At 42.1% G+C, this 18835-nt stretch overlaps 2 protein-coding genes across 2 annotated transcripts in view; both read left to right on the top strand.

Moving 5' to 3' along the window:
• The window catches only part of COMTD1 (catechol-O-methyltransferase domain containing 1), a 581650-nt gene that overhangs the window by 80662 nt on the left and 482153 nt on the right, over window positions 1–18835 (top strand). The gene's annotated exons all lie outside the window — the stretch shown is intronic.
• DUSP13A (dual specificity phosphatase 13A) lies at window positions 791–3916 on the top strand. The gene is made up of 3 exons (XM_081329624.1): window positions 791–984; window positions 1448–1665; window positions 3393–3916. The coding sequence occupies exons 1-3, from the start codon at window positions 824–826 to the stop codon at window positions 3581–3583; spliced, it is 570 nt and encodes a 189-aa protein (XP_081185750.1). The 5' UTR covers window positions 791–823; the 3' UTR covers window positions 3584–3916.

Raw genomic sequence — 18835 nt, 5'->3', positions numbered from 1 at the left:
GTTTTCATGGCAAAGATACTGGAGTGGTTTGCCATTTCCTTCTCCAGTGGATCACGTTTTGTCAGAACTCTCTGCTATGACCTTTCCGTCTTGGGTGGCCCTGCACGGCATAGCTCATAGCTTCATTGAATTACGCAAGCCCGTTCGCCACGACAAGGCAGTAATCCATGAAGGGATAAAATGCATAAAAAGATATAAAACACCAGAAGAGTCAATTAGTTTAAAAATGCACAATACAAATGATGAATAAAATTATGCACGAGCAGTTATGGCTAAGCCTAAGGCCGGTTATCTAGGTCATTTAGCCATTGGACAGCACTGCCCTCCAGATGAAGTAGTTCATGCAGGGGTCCAGGGACCCTTCTGAGGGGGCATTCCCTCACCATGTGATGTAAAGTTTGCCGGACGTTCCCAGCCCCCAGTTGTATTTCCAATATTGGCACCTGCCGCGGCTGGCTCAGATCGGGTTGAGTGCTGTCCAGTTTTCCCTTGGAAGATCAAAGCCGGAGGGGCATCGTATTGGATCACTGGGGGTGGAAGAAAATGCAGGCCACGGACATGTTTTGTCCAGCCAGAATGAAGGTGACTCTGCAATTATATTCTTCCAGCTGTTAGACTTTGTGCCTCCCCCGTAGCGGTCGCCAAATGGCAATTTTCCTTCGGGAGCCTGCTCTTCCACTGCAGACCTTCATTTCAACCGGACACATGATTTGTTGACGTCTAGATCCTGTCATTGCTCCACTTTCAAAATAACAAGTGACCTGCTCCGGAGCAGAGTGAACGAGCCAATCCTGGGTGTCAGGTTGTCAACCGACTACTTTAAATGACCATGGCTGATGAGGGCGTTTCGCTGGGCCCTAAAGATCTCGGAGCCCCGACGGAAGGCAGCCCCAGTGTTCAAGATTTAGAGCAGCTGCTGAATACTGGCAGCGCCTCCTGTCACCACAGTGATGAAGTTTGGCCTAATCTTTTCTTAGGAGATCAGTAAGTATGTTTGTCGGAGAGCGTGTCTGCCTACAGTATCTAAACAGCCCTTTTCCTATATAATTAAGGCAACCAAACAATTGCGTCCAAGGATTACTTAATGTGGAGAGGTGATTAAGTGCTGTAATACTGTAGCTATGAATAGTTATATCCCTGTCTGAGAAGCCAAGGCTAGTGGGTGGTACTGGAGCCTAATGTGTTATGAAATCATATTTTGAGCAGGTCAGTTAGATTAGCAATTGCCAAAAGACACCAGCTTCTTCCATGATACATGAAAGGTCTCCTCTGAGTCAAGCAATTGCACTTTGATTTTTGACCAAAAATTTGTCAGCACCTTTGTATGGAATGAAATTGGTGTTTTCACCCGGTGAGATATTTCCTATATAAAAGGCGAGTTGATTTAAATTTTAGGGGGAAGAAAGTCCTAAATACTTTTTCCTGACAATATCAATCTTTTCTTTAGCGTAACGGCGCATAGCAGATTCGACTTATGGAAAATGGGGATTAGCCACATTTTAAACGCAGCCCACGGCACTCTATATTGCCAAGAGTCGCATGACTTTTATGGTGCAACGATTGAATACCATGGTGTACCGGCTCACGATCTTCCCAGTTTTGATATAAGCCCGTATTTTTATTCTTCTGCGGAATTTATACACAAGGCTTTGACTACACCCGGAGGTATGGAAATCAGGATGGCTGGTATTAAGCTGTGACTGGGCATTCACTTGGACATTTGTTCAAGATTATATAAAAATAAATAAATCTGAATATCTGAAGTTAAGGAAGAAAGATCATCCCTTTGAGTTTTTATGAATCTTCCCTGCAACCTGTTTTGGTCAAGCGGCAGGGAAATCAGGAGAGTCAGGCACTTCAAATGTGTATAAAGATTTATTGCAAGCTTAAACTGTCTATAAGAATCTGGCCAAGTGACCATGAAGGGAATGTGTGAGAGTTAAGAAAGGAATTCAAGGTGGGCTGGACTGACATCTCTTGTGGGCATGCAGGGACTCGTGACTGATAACACGCTTGATGCCTCCCTCAGGCTCAGCCTGGTCATCTCCTACAGTTTCCTCCTTGACAATGCTTTCACGTCAAGTGGCCATGCTGCCACCAGGCTTCATGGCTTTAAGATGGCCTTGTCATCCTGGACCTCCAAGATCACAGTGAGCCTGTGAGAGCAGCCAGATCTTCTTCCCTCACTGAGGGGAATCCCACCACTCTCCATCCAGGCAAACCGCAGCATCTTGGATAGGCCCAGGTGACACCATTGTGAATGGATATTGAAGCAATTGCAACAGTCCAATGGGCAGGTGGTTGCGTGAATTAGCAAGTCCCCTGTGGCAGCCACTTTGTGATGGCATCCCTTCACATGCCCTCAAGATTAACAAACTTCCTTTGCTTTCTTTTGTGCTATTTTTTTAATCAAGTTTATTTTTATTTTTAATTTATTTATTAATTAAATTTATATGGAACATGACTGTGGGCGGTGTACAGCGTTCCTATAGAAAGAGTCAAATAGATGAGACAGTCCTTAGTTAAAACCATTGTATAATAATTATTAAACAGAATTAGAAATTATAAAAGCAGAGAGGAAGAGGAAGAATAGAGGGATGTTAATAATAAGGGACAGGGACGCGGTGGCTCAGTGGGTTAGGACGCTGAGCTTGTCGATCAGAAGGTCGGCAGTTTGGCGGGTCGAATCCCGAGTGCCGCGTAGCAGAGTGAGCGCCTGTTACCCGTCCCAGCTTCTGCCAACCTAGCAGTTCGAAAGCACGTAAAAATGCAAGTAGAAAAATAGGGACCACTACGGTGGGAAGGTAACAGCGTTCCGTGCGCCTTTGGCGTCTAGTCATGCCGGCCACATGACCACGGAGACGTCCTCGGACAAGCGCTGGCTCTTCGGCTTTGAAACGGAGATGAGCACCGGCCCCTAGAGTCGGAAACGACTAGCACGCACGTGCGGGGGAACCTTTACCTTTACCTTTAATAATAAGGGAGCCACCTCATGCGTTCACCCGTCTCCTGGGCTTCCCCAGGCTTACTATCCAGATCTTGAGGGACTTTCAGAAGCTCAGGATGATGAGGACAACATTATCTCTGGGGGGCGGGAGAAGATTCCACAATATGAGTGCCATGGAAGAAAAGGACCCCCAAAGGACCCCCATATGTAGCTCTGTAGGCGACGGGTCCTATAAGAAATCAATTCTAGTGAGACCTAGTGAGGTGGGAGAGAGAGACCCCACAAATAACTGATCCTGTGCATGGTAGGGCTTTAAAGGTCAATTCCAGCACCTTGAATTCAATTTAGAACAACTTTATGGCTGCTCTGCCCTGTTTGCACCACAGCGTTTTGCATCAGCTGAAGTTTCTGGACCCCAACGCCAATCTGTTGCTTTTATTTCCAGGCAAAATCTTTGTCCACTGTGCTTTTGGGATTAGTAGGTCTTCCTCTTTGGTGCTGGCGTACCTCATGATCTATCATCATTTCTCGTTGGTCAAAGCAATACAGACAGTGAAAGAACGTCGGTGGATCTTCCCTAATCGAGGTTTCCTGAAACAGTTAAGAAATCTGGACCTTCAGCTAAGAAAAAAATGAACAAAGAAAGAAGTGGAATATACATTTTTAAAAGAAGGAACATCTTGCAGACATTCTGTCAGTTGGCACAATATATACCAAAATTATTCTTTTAGCTGACTTGCAGATATTGCTTCTTGTCTGGTAAAATTTGCAATGTCTGCAGAATGTTGCATTTATTGAATTATTTATTGAATTATTGAGTCTGTCAATAAGGATATAAGGACAGTTTTTCCCCCATGCCGTCACTCTGCTTAACAACTAATTCCTACACCACTGTCAAAATACTAGTGAAGCTGTATTACTATGATACTATGATACTCCTCATCTTTGCTATTATCTTCTTATGACTATAACTTTGCTGCTTGTATCTTACAATTTATATTGGTTTTTGTGGGGGTTTTTGTACCCTGGTATGATTTATGTTGTTTGCTTAGCTAGTACTATCACTGTTGCATCTTATGATTTATGATGATGAAGTGTTGTATTTCACGATTTATGATGAATGTATTTTCATGTTGTATATGATCATGATTATCACTATTACTTGTATGTACACTGAGAGCTTATGCACCGGAAACAAATTCCTTGTGTGTCCAACCACCCTTGGCCAATAGAGAATTCTATTCTATTCTATTCTATTCTATTCTATTCTATTCTATTCTATTCTATTCTATTCTATTCTATTCTATTCTATTCTATTCTATTCTATTCTATTCTAATTCTTATTCCTATTCCTATTCCTATTCCTATTCTATTCTATTCTATTCTATTCTATTCTATTCTATTCTATTCTATTCTATTCTATTCTATTCTATTTCTCATATTCTATTCTATTCTATTCTATTCTATTCTATTCTATTCTATTCTATTCTATTTCTCATATTCTATTCTATTCTATTCTATTCTATTCTATTCTATTCTATTCTATTCTATTCTATTCTATTCTATTCTATTCTATTCTATTCTATTCTGTTCTGTTCTGTTCTGTTCTGTTCTATATTCCAATATCTATTCTATTCTATTCTATTCTATTCTATTCTATTCTATTCTATTCTATTCTATTCTATTCTATTCTATTCTATTCTATTCTATTCTATTCTATTCTATTCTATTCTATTCTATTCTATTCTTATTCCTATTCCTATTCCTATTCCTATTCCTATTCCTATTCTATTCTATTCTATTCTATTCTATTCTATTCTATTCTATTCTATTCTATTCTATTCTATTCTATTCTATTCTATTCTATTTTGTATGTTAGTCCACAGGGAACTGATGTGGACTAATGGAAGACTTAAGAAAAACAGAAAAAAAGAGCGTAAGAAAGAACGAACGAAAGAAAGAAAGAAAGAAAGAAAGAAAGAAAGAAAGAAAGAAAGAAAGAAAGGATAGATCATTTATTTTCCCTGTCGCTGCGTGCTCGCTACTTCCAAGGACTTCATTCAATATATTTGGAATTGCTGTTTAAACCAAGAGACAACAAGCAGTTTAATACTCCGTGCTCTGTTTTGTGTAAAAGCAGTTATTTAGAATTCAAGTTTCCTTGACCCAAAAATCATTTGACACATGTGGATAAGGCTGGGCATTTTAAATATCTGCTGTCACGGCAAAACCAAATAGATTTGATTGTAAAAAGTATCGTTGCTGGAATGGCATTTTACACGCCTGTAGTCAGCCGTTGCTGATGTCCTGGCACTGAAAGTGGGTTTTAATCTACATGTAGAAATGCTGACACCGAAATTCTTTTTCCTTCACCAAGAATGGGGTGGTTCCACAAGTAAGGGCTCACTATCTAGCCTTTATGTTGCAATGCAGATAGAAGAGACTGCTGGCAGAGAAAAATTCAAGGTTGACTCAGCCTTCCATCCTTCCGAGGTAGGTAAAATGAGGACCCAGATTGTTGGGGGCAATAAGCTGACTTTGTAATAATGCCGCTTGGGGGGGCGAAAGCCCTAATAAGCAGGCATATACATAGAATGAACGCTATTGCTAAGCACATTGGTTTGTGCTTAAATTGTAAGCCGCCCTGAGTCTTCGGAGAAGGGCGGGATATAAATGGGATTAAAATAAAATTAAAATTAAAAAAATTAAAAAAAATTCCTTGTGCGTCCAGCCACACTTGGCCAATAAAAAATTCTATTTTGGTTTTTTTATTTCATTTTTTATTTTAATTCCATTTATATCCTGCCCTTCTCCGAAGACTCAGGGCGGCTTACAAGCTTAGCAGTAGCCTTCATTCTATGTATATGCCTGCTTATTAGGGCTTTCACACACACCCCAAGCGGCATTATTACAAAGTCAGCTTAATTGCCCCCAACAATCTGGGTCCTCATTTTACCTACCTCGGAAGGATGGAAGGCTGAGTCAACCTTGAGCCTGGTGGGACTCGAACCTGCACTAATTGCAGGCAGCTGGCGTTACTTAAGGAGGCCTTAGCCCACTGCTCCACCAAGGCTATTGGTTAAGCCCAATAGTTAATCCCCAGGGGAATAAAGTAATCATAGGTGGCTTATCAGGGTAGTTTTTAATCAAATAACATAATGCATTGTGGGAAAGGTCAAAAGTGGTGCCACCATGTAGAAGGGGCGCAAAAGAAATCATGAGTTATGAATCTGGCAAGACGGGAAAAGTATCTTTTGATTGATTTTCTGGATGCTCTAGGAAGTGACTGTGAGGTTTAATAGCAGCAGTTCTTTCTTGTGACTCAAGAGCTTAGACCACGGGTGTCCAGCCTCGGCAACTTTAAGACCTGTGGACTTCAACTCCCAGAATTCCCCAGCCAGTCATGCTGGCTTGGGGAATTTGCTGGCTGGGGAATTCTGGGAGCTGAAGTCCACAAATCTTCAAGTTGCCAAGATTGGACACCCCTAGTTTACACTTTTAATGGTAGAGAAAAATATGGATTATTTCTTCCTCATATTGCTGTTTGCTTCATTGTCCACCCAGAAGGCTGGGGAGGAGGTTATTATTTAATTCTTCATCTTGTTAAATCTTGCCTTCAACTGTAGAAGACTTTTGCTTCTGAGCTCTTACAGTTGCAGTCCAACTGAACTTATATTTATCTTTTACACTGTAATGCATGTTCATTTATCTACATTTTTATTTCAAATATTTTTCAGCCGGTCCCAAGCAGACTACAAAAAAAAGAGCTTTAGTCACGTGGCCTTGGCTTAATTTACCCTTTCTGTGCCCACTCCTGCTGACCCATCTGCTTGTTATTACACTTGTGTTGGAATCAGTGTTAATTTCCCCATTTTTCCCAAAATTCCCAGCTATTTCACTCTTATTCAGTGAAGCAACTACTCATCCCGAGGGTAGCCCCTCTTGAATAAATAAATAAGAGTTATACCATCCTGGACAACAATAATAAAATTCAAAGGAAATAGCTTTGTTGCATTGCTGCTGGACCTCAAGGAAGGAAGGAAGGAAGGAAGGAAGGAAGGAAGGAAGGAAGGAAGGAAGGAAGGAAGGAAGGAAGGAAGGAAGGAAGGAAGGAAGGAAGGAGGGAGGGAGGGAGGGAGGGAGGGAGGGAGGGAGGAGGGAGGGAGGGAGGGAGGGAGGGAGGGGGGAGGGAGGGAGGGAGGAAGGAAGGAAGGAAGGAAGGAAGGAAGGAAGGAGGGAGGGAGGAGGGAGGGAGGGAGGGAGGGGGGAGGGAGGGAGGGAGGAAGGAAGGAGGGAGGGAGGGAGGGAGGGAGGAAGGAAGGAGGGAGGGAGGGAGGGAGGAAGGAAGGAAGGAGGGAGGGAGGGAGGGAGGGAGGAAGGAAGGAAGGAGGGAGGGAGGGAGGGAGGGAGTTAGGAAGGAAGGAAGGAAGGAGGGAGGAAGGAAGGAAGGAGGGAGGGAGGAAGGAAGGAAGGAGGGAGGGAGGGAGGGAGGGAGGGAGGGAGGGAGGAAGGAAGGAAGGAAGGAAGGAAGGAAGGAAGGAAGGAAGGAAGGAAAGATTCCAGCCACAGATTTGACCTAATTCCACCCCTGGCCCTAGGTTTTTCTAGAAAATGATCCATAATATCAAAGAATATGCTGCTATTCATTCTTTTATCTCTAACATATTTTTTTTAATTAAAAAGGAAAAAAGATGGAATAAATAGTGAGAAAGGACAAAAATTACAAGTGGGAAATAAGGCTTTTTGGTTCCTTGCCAATAAATAAATAAATAAGTGTGAGTCAGAGCAATGGCACGTAAAACGCCTTACGTGGAAAACAGTCCCAGGCCACCTCATCCATCCACTATGGCTTATTGCACTACACTTTCCTCTTCCCCCCTCACACTTGGACAACTAATTCTGTCCAAGAAAAATAAATCACAAGAGGAGAAATAATGCAGTCTTTCTGGTTTGTATGTTGAATCATTTGCTATTGCGTCTTCTGTGCCAGATAAATCAAGACATTTTAAGGTGTGCACCTGCTTCCCACTGTCAGATGTCAAAAAGTAACTGGCACACACAGCAAGGTCTTGCAGTGATAGGATATCCACAAACTGTGCTACAATCATTTGCTTCTGAGGACAACCCTAACCCTTTGCAAATGGACACCCTCAAATCCAACATAGCCTCCGTGAAAGAACTGGAGTGCCGTATAGACAGCTGTTGGCTGGAATTAAATGCTCTGGATGAAGTGTGGCCCAATATTTATATAGGTAACATGTAAGTATTATCTGGAAGGAAAGCATTGATTAAATGGGCTGAACGGTATTTACAGAGAAAACTGTTTTGCAATGCAAACATATTCAGTGCCTGAAGAAAACCTGTTGTTGAAGGATAAATGCATACTCCTTAAAAGACCATTGTTTAGCTCTCTTTCAGAAGGCTGGGAAGTTGGAATTAGCTTTCAATAAAAAGCAAAATAATAATAATAATAAAATATATCTATTTAGACTACTAGTACTAATACACAGCCAAGGAAAGGAAATCAGCACAGACAATAATTTCCTATCAGTTGCAATTGTCTCTAAAATACATCACAGGATTCAATTGAACATGTTCTTTCCATTGCATGTTCTGTATGTTATATACTTGTCCGAGGCGTGTTCTCAAATTGCATTTCTGCCTTGGACTCAGATTTCTTTTATCTGACATCGTCTTGTTGCAATTCTTCCTTTTGTTCCTCAAAATTATTCCTACTGCCCATTACTGGACTCAATAGTTGAGTCCACCTGGAAGTATGCAACCTGAAGTGTGGGGAGGTTAAACTGTAAAAAAACATTAAAAATGAAAAAGAAAAATATGTATCTTCTTTGCTTGTGAAGCTCAAAAAGGAAATAGATCTCCACGGAGGGGTTTTTGAATGCAGGAAACAGAAGCTGTAATCTTTTTTTTTATAATATTTTATTAATTTTCTAATTTTGCAATTAATCATTTAAAAAGCAACGTGGTGACTGGGTAATCAATAATTCAATAACATACATAAAACTTTAGCACAACTCTCAAGTTACAACATCAGATATTTCCTCTCTTTTTCCCTTAATGTCTGCTATCTCAAACTGAGCTGATATAGTTCTTATTTTAAATGGCATCGGTGGGTTTTTTTCAGAAGGCAACTGGACTTCCTTGTTTTTCTTTGAAGACCTTTTGCTTCTCATCCAAGGAGCTTCTTCCGGTCTGGCTGGCTGGTGGGGAATGGAAAGGATTTATACTCCTTGCAGACAGCTGGTCATTTGCCTTCTCTTAGAGAGTCCTTGAGACCACTTGGAGGCTTATCTGTGTCCTCAGGTAATACCCTACTCAGGTGACCCTGAGGACACAGGTAAACTTCCAGATGACCACAACACCTCTCTAAAAACATGCAAACAACCAGCCGTCTGCAAGGAGTATAAATCTTTCCATTCCCTACCATTCACCCAGAACTGAAGAAGCTTCTTGGATGAGAAGCAAAACGTCTTCAAAGAGAAACAAGAAAGTCCAGTTGCCTCCTGAAAAAAAGCACCTTCGGGATCTACGAGGCTTTGTTTCACTCAGCTAAAGGTCATGGGAAGGAGAGTTTTAGCAGTATAAAGACTGTGAAAGATTTAAAGTATTAGTGAGGCGTACAAAGGGGATGAGTGGTCCTGAAGGTGGGACAAACCATTATTTGAATTTGATAAGAAGACATCTTATTATGAAAACAAAAAGTAGCATGGAAGGAAAGTAAAAAAGTGAAAGAAATTAGAATGAAAATAGAATGACTGTTGGAAGAGAAACTCTAGAAGATAGGCTGTGTGTTAAAAGGTAGGTTAATTTCCCAACAACATGAATGGAAGAACAGAGCTGGGAAAGAGGTTGTGGAAAATACTTACAGGAGAGTGAGTGAAAAGAAATAAGGTAAAAGTAAAGGTTCCCCCACCCATGCGTGCCAGTCGTTTCCGACTCTAGGGGCTGGTGCTCATCTCCGTTTCAAAGCCGAAGAGCCAGCGCTTGTCCGAGGACGTCTCCGTGGTCATGTGGCCGGCATGACTAGACGCCAAAGGCGCACGGAACGCTGTTACCTTCCCACCGGAGTGGTCCTTATTTTTCTACTTGCATTTTTTACATGCTTTCGAACTGCTAGGTTGGCAGAAGCTGGGATGAGTAACAGGCGCTCACTCTGTTACGCGGCACTCGGGATTCCACCCGCCAAACTGCCGACCTTCTGATCGACAAGCTCAGCGTCCTAACCCACTGAGCCACCACATATATATATATATATATATATATATATATATATATATATATATATATATATATATATATATATATATATATATATATATATATATATGTGTGTGTGTGTGTGTGTGTGTGTGTGTGTGTGTGTGTATGTATATGTAAATGTATATGTAAATGTATATGTAAATGTATATGTATATGTAAATGTATATGTATATGTAAAGGTTCCCCCGCACGTGCGTGCCAGTCGTTTCCGACTCTAGGGGCCGGTGCTCATCTCCGTTTCAAAGCCGAAGAGCCAGCGCTTGTCTGAGGACGTCTCCGTGGTCATGTGGCCGGCGTGACTAGACGCCAAAGGCGCACGGAACGCTGTTACCTTCCCACCGGAGTGGTCCCTATTTTTCTACTTGCATTTTTACGTGCTTTCAAACTGCTAGGTTGGCAGAAGCTGGGATGAGTAACAGGCGCTCACTCTGTTACGCGGCACTCGGGATTCCACCCGCCAAACTGCCGACCTTCTGATCGACAAGCTCAGCATCCTAACCCACTGAGCCACCACATATATATATATATATATATATATATATATATATATATATATATATATATATATATATATATATATATATATATATATATATATATATATATATATATATATATATATATATATATATGTGTGTGTGTGTGTGTGTGTGTGTGTATGTATATGTAAATGTATATGTAAATGTATATGTAAATGTAAATGTATATGTAAATGTAAATGTATATGTATATGTAAAGGTTCCCCCGCACGTGCGTGCCAGTCGTTTCCGACTCTAGGGGCCGGTGCTCATCTCCGTTTCAAAGCCGAAGAACCAGCGCTTGTCTGAGGACGTCTCCGTGGTCACGTGGCCGGCATGACTAGATGCCAAAGGCGCACGGAACGCTGTTACCTTCCCACCGGAGTGGTCCCTATTTTTCTACTTGCATTTTTTACATGCTTTCGAACTGCTAGGTTGGCAGAAGCTGGGATGAGTAACAGGCGCTCACTCTGTTACGCGGCACTCGGGATTCGACCCGCCAAACTGCCGACCTTCTGATCGACAAGCTCAGCGTCCTAACCCACTGAGCCACCGCGTCCCTGAAAAGAAATACAGAGCACCAAAATTACGTTAATGGGAGGTATGAGAAAGAAAGGGGGGGGATGCATGGAAGAGAATGATCTCTAAAACAAAATTAGAGTGAAGGAAATATATAACGTCTACAGAAAAAAACCAAGTCAAAAAGAGGAAGAAAAAGTTAAAATTAAAGGGAAGCTGATATAATGCCCCAATACAAAAGGAACAGTAACAACTGTGAATGCAAAACACGGGATGGGGAAGTTTCTAAAGCATTCCTTGGAAGTTCTGACTGAGAAGGCACCCAAGGTGACTATGATTAAAGTTGGCAAGTACGTTTCAGCTTTATCCTGGGCAGGGAAGGAGCAAATCTGATTTTGGCTTTTCACTACGTCATTGAGAAATAGATGGGTACGATATAACTTTTGGGGAGAATGTAAAGACAGCATGAGATAAAGTGAATTATGGAATGTTTTATGCAAATACAGTTTTGAAGGCTGATCACTCAATATGCAAACGAGGGGTACAAGACTGAAGTACAGCTGCACAAACTCTTTGTGAATGGTCCAGCAGTGATAAAGAGTGCTCCCCTTTGCGAACTGTATATTGTGTGATGCAACAGGGAATGTTTAGCCTACCAAACACCAAAATAAGTATGTCTGACAGAGAAAATGGAACGAACCATTGCAATTTTTATACGGTATGAACTGCAAAAATGAACATAGAGCAAAGGAGTGAATTTATGAATCCTGTACAGTAATTAATACATTTACTGAAGACGGAGAAATTTAAAGGCATGCAAAATACAATGCAAAGATTGTTAATGCTATCTGGTCCATTGGAAGGAACAAATGTTTGTCGAAAGAAGGAAAAATGGACCTGTATAAAAGTCAGATTTTGGCCCGTGTTGACGTGTGAAGTGAATATCAGATATGCCAGGAAAAATATAGAAAGTATAAATATAAAAGCATCTTGAATAAAGGGGGAATTGGAGGATGATTTGGCATTCACAGTATATTCCTCTCTGACGTTGTCCTCCCAATTTGCCTACCTGTGTCTGTGCAGGGTCGCAGCACACAACAAGGAGGAGCTGTGTCAACGTGGGATCACCCACGTACTGAACGCAGCACACAATGCCTGGGGGAGCAAAGGGAACCAGACCTTCTGTTCTGAACCAGCCTGCTACCGGCCTTGCAATAAGGCAAACCCCTGTTCAAACAGTAGAGACTGGAGAGCGTCTAAGGCTGGAAAGCGTCTGCCAAGATTTATTACTCAAATAACAGAACAAGAAACAAAAACACTGGAACTTGAATCCTCAAACGGAAGGGTTGCTTTCAGCAACCAGCCCTTCCCCAAACACTCCTTTTATTTAGAGTTCAGGGCGTGGCCTCCCTGTGCCTCCTCCCGAGGAGTCCCACAGCCTTTCTCTGTTTGGTCCTGCTCGACTGCCTCCTGCGTCGGGCGTCCTTGAACAGGGCCAGCTGTGGGTCATCATCCTCCGCACTATCGGGCTCACGCAGCTGAGAAGAGGGCCCCGGCTGGGGGCTCTGCGAAGCCTCCAAGCCATCATCAGCCGGTTCGTCTTCCACACACTCCTCCTCCCCCTCATCTGAGTCATCCGAGACATCCGAGCCGGCTGCTGGACCCACAGGCTGGCCCTGAGTCACAACACCTTCTATGGAGCAGAATTCTCTTACTATGGCATAGCAGCAGAAGACTCCGTGGATTTTGACCTGAGCGGCTATTTTCATCCGGCCTCAGAATACATCCACCAAGCATTAAGAGCCCCAAAAGGTGAGTCCCCATCTTTACAGCGGTGTTTCTCAAGCTTGGCAGCTTGAAGACGGGTGGACGTCACCTCCAGAATTCCCCAGCCAGCGTAGCAAGGTTGAGAAATGGTGCTTTACAGAAACACCCAAGACTCAAGTCGTTATTTCATGTAGAAATCTTAAGCCACATCCAGAGTTTGAAGCAATAATACTTGCACCACGTTATCGTCGAGACTCTAAAAAGGGTACAGAGAAGAGCAACAAAGATGATTAGGGGGCTGGAGGCTAAAACATATAGGGAACGGTTGCTGGAATTGGGTATGTGTAGTTTAATGAAGAGAAGGGTGAGGGGTGACATGATAGCAGTGTTCCAATATCTCAGGCGCTACCACAAAGAAGAGGGAGTCAAGCTATTCTCCAAAGCACCTAAAAGCAGGACAAGAAGCAACGGATGGAAACTCATCAAGGAGAGAAGCAACCTGGAACTAAGGAGGAATTTTCTGACAGTTAGAACAATTAACCAGTGGAACAACCTGCCTCCAGAGGTGGTGAATGCTCCAACACTGGAGGTTTTTAAGAAGAGAGTGGACAACCATTTGTCTGAAGTGGTATAGGGTGTTCTGCCTGAGCAGGGGGTTGGACTAGATGACCTCCAAGGTCCCTTCCAACTTTATTTATTATTATTATTATTATTATTATTATTATTATTATTATTATTATTATTATTATTATTATTATTATTATTATTATTATTATTATTAATTATCTCTGTAACTCCAGAAACCTATTGTCCACATAAAGCTCCTTCTCAGCACTGAAATTTTTGATTAGTGGACTGAGATTCTGTACCAGGAAAGAGCCAAGCAACCGAACAAAAATGGTTTCAGAGATGGTGTTATTAGCCATGTCAGATGGAAACGTCGGTATCTAATGAAGCCTAACACAATAGAATAACAAAACGACAGAAGGGACTTTGGAGGTCTTCCAGTCCAAACCCCTGCTCAGGAAGGAGACCCTAGACCATTTCAGACAAATGGTTGCCTAATCTCTTCTTAAAAACCTGCAGTGATGCACCACCCACAACTTCTGAAGGCAGTTTCTGTTCCTCTGCTTAATTGTCCTCCCTGTCAGGAAGTTTCTCCTTAGTTTGAGGCTGCTTCTCTCCTTGGTTAGTTTCCATCCGTTGTTTCTTGTCTTGCCTTCTGGTTCTTTGGAGAATAGCTTGACTCCCTTTTCTTTGGGGCAGCCCCTCAGATATTGGAAGACTGCGATCATGTCTCCCCTAGTCCTTCTCTTCATTAAACTAGACATAATCCCCAAATCCTGCAACTATTCTTCATATATTTTAACCTCCAGTCCCCTAATCGTCTTTAAAAAAGTGCCTTTTTTCACGAGGCAACTGGACTTTCTTGTTTTTCTTTGAAGACATTTTGCTTCTCATCCCAGAAGCACTTCATCGATGCTCTTCAGCAGCTTTTTAAGACCTCATGGAGAGAGCAAGCAAAAGAGGGTGGAAAATAATGTGCTTGGTCTTATCGCTACTTAAGTCTTCTTTCTTTAGAGCACACACACCAATATATTCTTGTCTGGAAAGGTTTGTTTTCCACTTTTCCTTCCTGGAGAGCTCCTTGTTGTCATTCAGAAGACGTGTGCGCGCGCGCACACACACACACACACACACACACACACAGGTTTGGAAAGCTAATAGGTTAAAAGCCAGCCATTCCCACTTGACAAGAGTTAAGTAAACATGTTGTGCTGGTAGCAACATCCTGAGGATCGCCACTCCACCTCTTGAGCCGCAACGCCTGCCTTCCGATTGCATTTGCTGGTTGGAGAAGGTGTGAGCAGGTTCCTGATTTCTAGCCAGAATTAAAAGCGATTGTGCCTGCTCCAACCTGTCAACTTCAGGCATCTCCTTTTGGAGGGAAGGGATTCAGCCGGGCAGGGATGATGTCAATAACAGCCATTCCGCTTCTTTCGCCCCCCCCCCCCGTTCCTCCCTCCCTCGAGGGCACATCTGGAGTCATCTGGATTCACATCCCAAAGATGCTTTTTTTCAAAGGGCCACTGGACTTCCTTTGTTGCTTTCCTTGAAGACATTTCGCTTCTCAGCCAAGAAGCTTCTTCAATTCTGAACAGCTGAGAACTGAAGAAGCTCCTCGGATGAGAAGCGAAATGTCTTCAAGGAATTAATAAACAAAGAAAGTCCAGTTGCCTTTTTTTGGGGGGGGGGAAGGGAAAGCACCTTTGGGACAACCATGAGCTGGATGACTGAGAATCTCCATGAACCTGTGGATTCATAATCTTTTCACCTGTGGAGAAAAGAGGTGATGAGAGCATGGAGGAGGAGGAGGAGGAGGAGGAGGAGGAGAGAGCATTAAGGAGGAGGGAGGTTTGTGCAAAATAGAATACAAAAATACAAAATAGAATACAAAAAAGGAGGAAGAGGAGGAGGAGGAGGAGGAGGAGGAGGAAGGGAGGAGGAGGAGGGAGGAGGAGGTGGTTTGTGCAAAATAGAATACAAAAAATAATATAACCCCAAACACCCAATACGAATATTGCTTTGCCATTTTAAAAAAAAACCCTGTACTGTACAGCATTTCTGAAGCAACCTGGTTTAATGTGGGATCCAACAGAACCCATTGCCGTAGCCCAGCCACCCAGATCCTTTTTTTCCTACTAAGCACCAGCTGAAATACTGAGCGTTCTTTGCTGGCTGCTCCTTCTCCACAGATGACCTTTTCTTTCCTTTTTTTTTGGCAGCAGTGCACAAATCCCCCATGTCAGGCTGCATTAAAGTCACCAAATCATGAAAACCAGAAAATCCTGAAGCCAACTTAAGTAGGCCAAGGGCAACGAACAGGGGGACAAAAATCTCTGATAACCCAAGATATCCTAGGACACAATTGCTGACAGAATTTGCTGGGAAGTCACTGACAAAGTAACTTCTAACCAGTTCCAGCTCGATCAGTGGATGTCACAGTGGCTGCATTGAGACACTTTCCAAGTGCCAGGCCCGCCAATGTCTTTACAGAACACCAAATAACAGACTTGGAAGGGGCCTTGGAGGTCTTCTAGTCCAAACCCTGCTCAAGCAAGAGACCCCGATACCATTCCAGACAAATGGCTGTCCAGTCTCTTCTTAAAAGCTTCCAGTGTTGGAGCACCCACAACTTCCTGAGGCAAGCAGTTCCACAGGTTAATTGTTCTCATCGACAGGAAAGTTCTCTTTAATTGTAGATTGGATCTCTCTTTGATAAACTTCCAGCTGTTACTTCTTGTCCTGCCATCACATGCAGAATAGGTCGATCCCCTCTTCCCTGTGGCAGCCCCTCAAATATTAGAAAATTAATGTCACCCCTAGTCCTTTTCTTCACTAGACTAGACATATTCAGTCCCCAAAGCCTTCCATCGTACTCTTTAGCTTCTAGTCACCTAATAATCTTTGTTGTCTAGAATGGGAAATTCTGGACCCTCTCTTCTTCCCAAGATTAATTATGGTCTGCTTCTGCTCAATCTCTCCTTTTCCACACCATTCCAGAGTTGGGAGGTGGCCGTAAAAGTTTAACGAGGAAACCCTAAATCTCTGAACTTTAACAGAATAGGAAACTTTCCCATTATTTGAGCACTTATTTTAATAGGTAAAGAATTGCAGCTGTCAATCAGAAAGCACCTTAGATGATTATAAGAACTGTACGAGCAATTTATTTATTTATTTTAATTCCATTTATATCCCGCCCTTCTCCGAAGACTCAGGGCGGCTTACAAGCTTAGCAGTAGCCTTCATTCTATGTATATGCCTGCTTATTAGGGCTTTCACACACACCCCCAAGCGGCATTATTACAAAGTCAGCTTATTTGCCCCCAACAATCTGGGTCCTCATTTTACCTACCTCGGAAGGATGGAAGGCTGAGTCAACCTTGAGCCTGGTGGGACTCGAACCTGCACTAATTGCAGGCAGCTGGTGTTACTTAAGGAGGCATTAGCCCACTGCTCCACCAAGGCTCTTGCATTGATTAATTCATTGATTTTTCTGCCAGTCCACTTAAATTGGGGGCAGCGTTCTCCTTGATTAAAACTAATTGCACCCCCCAAAAAAACTGTGCATAAAATAAAATAGTAAACAAATCTTCAAAACATTTTGACAAGTATCGCTAAGTTTTTCTCTTGCCTGTTATAGGTTGGGCTACATGATTTCTGTAGTTTTTCTGCTGCCATGTTCTCTGCCTGCCACACCCAGGCGGCACCAGCTTTGCAATGACCTCAGAAGCAGAGATACTTTGCATGCGGTTCAAAGTCTGGCACATGTGAAACTGAGAAAATTTGGGTGGGGACAGCTCAGAAGGCAGCATTTGACTCAGAGTGCAACCACAGGAAACAGAAGTCCTAGAAAACAGCAGGTCAAAAGCCACAGAGATGGGAGTAAGTTAGATAATATAGGTATAATATAAGTTAGAGAGGAGGAGGAGGAGGAGGAGGAGGAGGAGGAGGAGGAGGAGGAGGAGAAGAAGAAGAAGAAGAAGAAGAAGAAGAAGAAGAAGAAGAAGAAGAAGAAGAAGAAGAAGAAGAAGAAATCTGTATTATTATTCTATTAAAGATCTTTTAAAAAAAACCTAACCTACTTTTTAAAAAATTATATAGTAATTTTGTATTTAGACATTTCAGCCATTGGTTTATTGGTCATATTAACTAGTAAAAATCCACTCAACAAAGCAAATAAATCAAAATTATCCCCTAACAAGAATAACTATAGGCAACTCTTTGTGGGTGAAGCTTACACATAATGTAGCAGAGTTTGCTACTTTTAGAGAAATAAATTTAACTTGATTAACAGGTAACACAAATTTATCAGAGTGTCCCAGAAATTTAAACATCTCCAAAGAAATGATGATATAGGCAAACATGGACCCATAGGGAATAAAACAGCAATAGACAGAAAAAAGTAGGCAATTAAAAAAAAAACACCCTTAATCCATAACTTCAGCTGACAGTTGGGTGTGAATTTAATTCTAACTACAAATAAGATGGATTTAAAAGTATACAGACATTAGCCCTCCCTTTATGTATTATTTTGAGAAAATGTACTTGGTTTTTTAATTGTTAATAAAATTATTTTTAAAAATCTACCAAAGATGTTTAAGAGGAGGTGTAATGGTTTCCTTCACCAGCAGAGGGAAGTATAAATCCAGTTTATGAAACTACATTTGGCTGCATCTTTTTGCGGGAGGTTAGAGACAAGAGTCAACATCCCAAGTAAAAATGGGATGTTTTTTTCAAAGATGTTTATAAAAACTGGGCAATTAATTCCTGTGAGGTTTTTTTTTTTCTGAACAGTACTCAGCATATCCTGAAAACTGCCTGCAGTTAAGTGGAATACAGTGCATAAAACTTGCTGCTCTTCTTGAGTTTCACCCAACAAATTGTTGGTAATTCATCTCTTCTTTTTCCTCCCAGAGAGCTGCTTACAAAAATGTAAAGCAGGATCAGGCCTGATTAATGATTTGATGGGGAATCCCAGAAACCCCCAAGGCTGCCGCAGAGTCAACATAGGAAACGGAAAAACATCTCAGAAGAAGGCAGGGCCAAGCTCCACAGCGGAGTCACCAAGAGTCCCGCTCAATGGAGATTTTATCTCTGTCTCTACCCTGCCCACCCCAGCTGTTATTTGTGACACTTCCCTAATAAATTGTTCTGAACTTCTCAAATTACCCCTGCATTTTGGTGCATGTTTAATTTTGTTCTATTAAATATATGTACGTGTTGTTCTTATGGACCAACC

Source organism: Vipera berus (genome assembly GCF_964194415.1).
Source record: "Vipera berus genome assembly, chromosome: 5".
In the NCBI taxonomy this organism is placed as follows: Eukaryota; Metazoa; Chordata; class Lepidosauria; order Squamata; family Viperidae; genus Vipera; species Vipera berus.
The sequence above is the reverse complement of the archived record's forward strand: the minus strand, read 5'-3'. Positions and strand labels throughout refer to the sequence as shown.

Bases quoted from the DNA above. Each gene is read 5' to 3' on its own strand.
- DUSP13A (XM_081329624.1), top strand. From the start codon at position 824: ATGACCATGGCTGATGAGGGCGTTTCGCTGGGCCCTAAAGATCTCGGA. The intron at 985-1,447 runs GTAAGTATGTTT...TCTTTTCTTTAG, and splicing joins AATCTTTTCTTAGGAGATCA to CGTAACGGCGCATAGCAGAT. The intron at 1,666-3,392 runs GTATGGAAATCA...TTTTATTTCCAG, and splicing joins GGCTTTGACTACACCCGGAG to GCAAAATCTTTGTCCACTGT.